The 5,368-nt window shown below is 33.0% G+C and overlaps 1 protein-coding gene across 2 annotated transcripts; it reads left to right on the top strand.

Annotated features, from left to right (window-relative positions):
• The first annotated feature begins 1,058 nt into the window (after window positions 1-1,058).
• Window positions 1,059-4,779, top strand: LOC107471025 (phosphoserine phosphatase, chloroplastic). Of its 2 annotated transcripts, none has more exons than XM_016090470.3 (8): window positions 1,059-1,165; window positions 1,303-1,559; window positions 1,985-2,117; window positions 2,344-2,451; window positions 3,238-3,331; window positions 3,580-3,729; window positions 3,803-3,856; window positions 4,281-4,779. In XM_016090470.3, the coding sequence occupies exons 2-8, from the start codon at window positions 1,328-1,330 to the stop codon at window positions 4,404-4,406; spliced, it is 897 nt and encodes a 298-aa protein (XP_015945956.1). In that variant the 5' UTR covers window positions 1,059-1,165; window positions 1,303-1,327; the 3' UTR covers window positions 4,407-4,779. The 2 variants fall into 2 exon arrangements, with proteins under 2 accessions (XP_015945956.1, XP_015945955.1); XM_016090469.3 differs by having other exon boundaries at window positions 1,063-1,160.
• Window positions 4,780-5,368: the final 589 nt, after the last annotated feature.

Genomic DNA, 5,368 nt, shown 5'->3' with positions numbered 1-5,368 from the left:
ATACGTCACATACCGCCTTACCCCCTTTTTCGCCTGTACATTCGACTGACTTGAGCGTCGGAGTGTCATTGCAGGTGGCACCCCCCTCTGCTAAGAGCTCGGAACGTCGGTTTCCCGAATCGTCCTGAATCGTCCGGTACGCGACTCACCGAACAAATAATAATAATAATAATAATCATAGAGATTATTCTATAAAAAATTTAAGGTTGAAACTATTTGATATTTTTGTATTTAATATAATCAAAAGATGTTCTACTTTAAAAAATATATTTGTATTAAAAAAATATTTTAATTTGAATTTCAAAGCATCATTATAAACTTAGCTTTATCCATGTGGACGACGACACTAGTATATTAATACACTCTTTTCGTTAGAAATAAGTAAGGTAAATATCATGCTTTGAAATCCAAATTAAAATATTTTTTTTAATACAAACATGTTTTTTTTTTAAAGTAAGACTTCTTTTGATTATATTAAATACAAAAATATCAAATAGTTTTAACCTTAAATTTTTCGTAGAATAATCTCTAATAATTTATTATCGTTGTTGTTGTTGTTGTTGTTGTTGTTGTTGAGTGACTATGTATGTGTGTGTATATATATACTTTTTATATCAGAAATACATACATAAGAATCTAATGAATAAATTTATCATTATTTATGTCCAAAAAATACAAAAAATTTATGATAAAGTATTATTGTGCAATTAATAATAATAAATTTTTTTATGGAAGACTGTTATGTCTGAAGGAGGAAAACGTTGGAATTGATCTATATATTAATTTTTTTTGGAAACTAAAATGTCTGTTTTTAAAATTTTTGGGACTGATCTAGCTATCTAGGTAATTACTCTGACGAAAAATAAATTGGGGACTTCTAAAACCTTAGAAATTAATCTGTGTATTAATTTTTTTCAAGGACTAAAATGTCTACTTTTAAAATCCTTGAAAATTGATTTGGGTAATTACTCTAATATTTATATTAATCAAAATAATAATAAAAATTAAAAAAATACTAAAAGTTGCTTAGCCTTTCTCTTATTATTATTATGGATGGTTTTTTCTTAATAGGAAGAGGTTAAGCTTGAGCCTCACCAACCATTTCAAGGTGCCTCCCAAACGCTTCGATTTTAGTGGGAAAAAGAAAAAGCCTCAGGCAGGTAAGGTAACTAACTCAGTGGCATTTATTCAAACACCCTTCATGCATTCTTGGATCCAATATTCTAGTGCATAATCTTCTTCTTCCTTCTTTGATTCTCCATTTTCTCCGTTATTACTTGATTGATTGAGATTTAAAAACAGGTTAGAGGTACTTCAATTGGTTTTCATGGAAGGGTTGGTGAGTTCTGGGATCAACCCAGTTTGCGTTTTTTGTTGCAAAAAACACCAATCTCTTTTCGTTCCTTCATCGACGCTGCATCTGAAGAAGAGGAACAACATTGCCTCTGGGATTGGTGTTGAGATCGTGAAGCATTCTTCGCCAATGGTTGTTGTAGCTGCTGCTTCCTCTGTTGGTGGAGCTAAAGTGGGCCATTTTGAGAACACTATTCCTTCCAAAGGTTACAAATAAGCTATGTCTCTGTTATGGTGATTCGTTACTGATTTGATGAAGACTATCCTTTCAGTCCATTTTTCCAGAATTAGGATCTAATATTATGAATTTATAATCATAATACTTCATATTCTCATTGGCATATTCATGTTATTTGATTTCCAGTTCTGTTATTTGAGAATTATGATTTACATAATACACAGTTAGTATGAGAATGTAGGTGTCATTGTTCAAATAAGTTTAGGTATCTCGTATGCAGGCCTTGAATTGACATTACTGCTTTCTCTAACAGTGTCAAGAAATTTGTCCATACTTATTTGAACTGTAATCACTATATGTCGATTTGAGTGTCTATAATCACTGTGTACAAATTCTTAGCTTTAATGAATTGTGCAATCATAATAATGTGGATGGGATTCTCAAAAATTGTAGAAACTCTTGATCTTTGGAGAAAGTGTAGTGCTGTGTGCTTTGATGTCGATAGCACCGTCTGCTTGGATGAAGGTATTGACGAGCTTGCTGAGTTCTGTGGTGCTGGAAAGGCCGTTGCTGAATGGACTGCTAGGTTGGATTATTTTAGTTTAGAGTTATTTTTAAAAGATTTCATCTTTGATTATTTTATGCTCTCTCTGAATCCATTTACTAGTCATTGTTACTTTCTGGTACATCTTTGGATCAGTGCATCCAAATAAAAGGATTCAAAGTGGTACAAAGATGTTGCAGTAACAGATAAATAGGGTATCAAGGAAGTATTTGCTTGTGATTTCTGATTAAGTGTTAAATTTTTGCAGAGCTATGGGGGGTTCTGTTCCTTTTGAGGAAGCCTTGGCTGCTAGACTGAAATTGTTCAATCCCTCTTTATCTCAGGTTCAGAATTTTCTTGAGCAAAGGCCCCCACGGTATTACTAACTACTTTTTCTTAACCATCTTTGGCAATTATTGGATAGAACTGATTTTACATTCTTAACCAGTTAACTTCCTATATCTTCATTTGCTTTGAATAATCTTAATCATTCTTTGCCTTACAAATTGAATGAATCATTCATTTTATATGAAACATTATCAAGATGCTAGTATGGAAAAGACCTTAACTCAATATCGTTTTCTTCTTCAATGCTCTGCAGTTTTTGGATAAAAAAGAATTTCATTATGATGAGGAGTAGGCATATTTATTAATTATTAGTTTACATGTAGTAGTGCATTTGATAAATGGGTTAAACACAGAGAGAGTAGAGTATCAAATACGTACTACCCGGTTTTCTGTGCCCATCTGAGACAGATAGATCAGGAGAAGGTGTAGGGTTAAAGACTGACGTATAATCTAGAGAGAATGGTCACTCTAACCAAGGATGGTCTTGACTATGGCAGTAACCAATCCAAGAAATGATGTATTTTTCCATCTGATGCCGTTTTAAGATATATTTTATTTTCATGCCTCAACAGGAAATGCTGCATAGTATCTAGATTCTAGAACAAAAATAATATATATTTCTTTATGTTGAAATCATAGTTTACCATTTAATGAATGTTATTGAGGGGAAAAAAAAAGAAGAAATACCATGGATTTACCCCTTGATATGACTAGCCTAAACTTTGACGAAAGATAAGGTTTATCTGCATCACCAAAGTTCAACTGGGTATCCTCTTTTCTCCTTGTTGAAACAATTCTACTAATTAATACGCAGGCTTTCCCCTGGCATTCAAGAATTAGTCCAGAAGCTGAAGGCCAATCACATGGATGTATATTTGATATCTGGAGGCTTTCGTCAAATGATCAATGTATGGAAAATAGTAGTACTTTCATGGGTTTTCTGATCCATATTGGTACTATAATTATATTGTGAACTTGGATAAATTTCCTTTAACTGTTGCATTTGAAAATAAAATATGAAGTATTTGAAAACTATTACTAGCATTCCATTGAAAAACATAAAAACTATATAACAGAGAAAAAACTAGTTCTTCCATTTAATCAGGAATTGCAAATGATATTTTTCTTTCTAAATATTATTGTGTTTCTTATGAAGCCTGTTGCATCGATTCTCGGGATACCAAAAGAGAACATTTTTGCCAATCAACTACTTTTCGGAAGCTCTGGAGAGTTTCTGGGTTTTGATGCAAATGAACCTACTTCAAGAAGTGGCGGCAAAGCTACTGCAGTACAACAACTGAGGAAGGTTAGGCTTGCACTTGCATGTGAATTTCAATTATTTTGTTTCTTGTAAAATCTGATCAAAATATTTTCATCAGGCTCATGGATACAAGGCACTAGCTATGATTGGGGATGGTGCAACTGATCTTGAGGTAAGAAAAGAAACCTTCCGTAATACTTGCTGCTTGTTTGATCAAATACCTTGTTTCTAATTATGGTTTTCATGATTAGACTCGAGAATATGTTGAATTAACTAATGTTTTTGCTTATGATAAATTGTTTCTAGTTTATATCCTTTGCAATTTCCTATTACACCAAAAAAGTTGTACATTTCGCTCAAAAACCAATCGTGATGTTGAAGTGTGGATACACAAATGAACCCACCCATGCTAGTTATATTTTTGGTGAATTTCATTGTGCCATTGGTGGAATGACTTCAATTCTCCATAAACTTCTAATCTGTAAATATAAAATTGTAATGATAATATTCTCTTCCTTTTATCAGTTTGTATAGTCAAGCTTAATTCTTATTTCATATCAAATGTAATATTTGATTTTTTTTTTTATCACGTTTAGGCTCGTAGACCAGGTGGCGCTGACTTGTTCATTTGCTATGCCGGTGTTCAACTTCGAGAAGCTGTTGCTACAAAAGCTGATTGGCTGGTTTTCAATTTTGAAGACCTCATCAATTCGCTAGAGTAACCTTTTTTTTTTCAGCTTTTCCTTTTTGGATTCCAATCTGATAAGTGTTCCAAATTTTATAAAGGTTCTGGTACCCTTCTATGATATTAGAGCATTATCGAAGTATGAGTAAATGAACATGGTAACCTGTCTGTGGTACACCTAAATAAGTATGGTGTACCACTAGATCCAATGGTGAATATGCAAGTCTAGAGATGTGTTAACCATTGGATCTAACTAATAATCTGTTGTACACCATACTTATTTTGGTGCACTGTAGCCTTGGCCAAGAAATATTTTTAGATCTGTATTTATGCCAATTTCCCCCCTTGATTTAATTGTACAAATGTTCTTATCTTTATATAATTTTTGTGCTTGAGAGCATTCAGAATTACCCTTTGGTATGGTAATGATAATACTATCATCATACATGAGTTAGTACTCAAATTAGCTCCTGGAATTTTTCCCGAGCCTAAAGTTGGCCCTTGAATTGAGACAATTAAAAATTTAAAGGGTCAATTTAAGACTCTTGGCAAATTTCAGGGCAATTTGAGTGTTAACTCCATCATACATATATATTGTACAAAATAGGTATATTTTATGTCTGACAAATGCAAATTGTTTATGAAATTGTGTATGAAATTAGAGCTTTGAATTGGAATTGGGTCCATTAATTTCATATTTTTTTTATGTTCGGGGTAACATAGAATTGGAATTATAATTCCACATACCAATTCTATGAAATTGAAATCTGAGATTCAATTCTTAGTTCATATGATATGAGTTATGAAAAGTTGGGATACTTTGAAAACAACGTAAGTTTACAACCTATGAAGTACGGACAATTTCCTGTTTTGCCGTGTTTGTGTGTTGGACACATTTCGAATACGACACTCATCGATACTCGTCCGACACGCGGTTTCTCCTTGCATCGCCGTTCTGGTTCTGCCTTCTTCTGTGTTCCTCTTCTGCGTCACTGGTTG

This window comes from Arachis duranensis, chromosome 10 (genome assembly GCF_000817695.3).
Source record: "Arachis duranensis cultivar V14167 chromosome 10, aradu.V14167.gnm2.J7QH, whole genome shotgun sequence".
NCBI lineage: Eukaryota > Viridiplantae > Streptophyta > Magnoliopsida > Fabales > Fabaceae > Arachis > Arachis duranensis.
The sequence above is the reverse complement of the archived record's forward strand: the minus strand, read 5'-3'. Positions and strand labels throughout refer to the sequence as shown.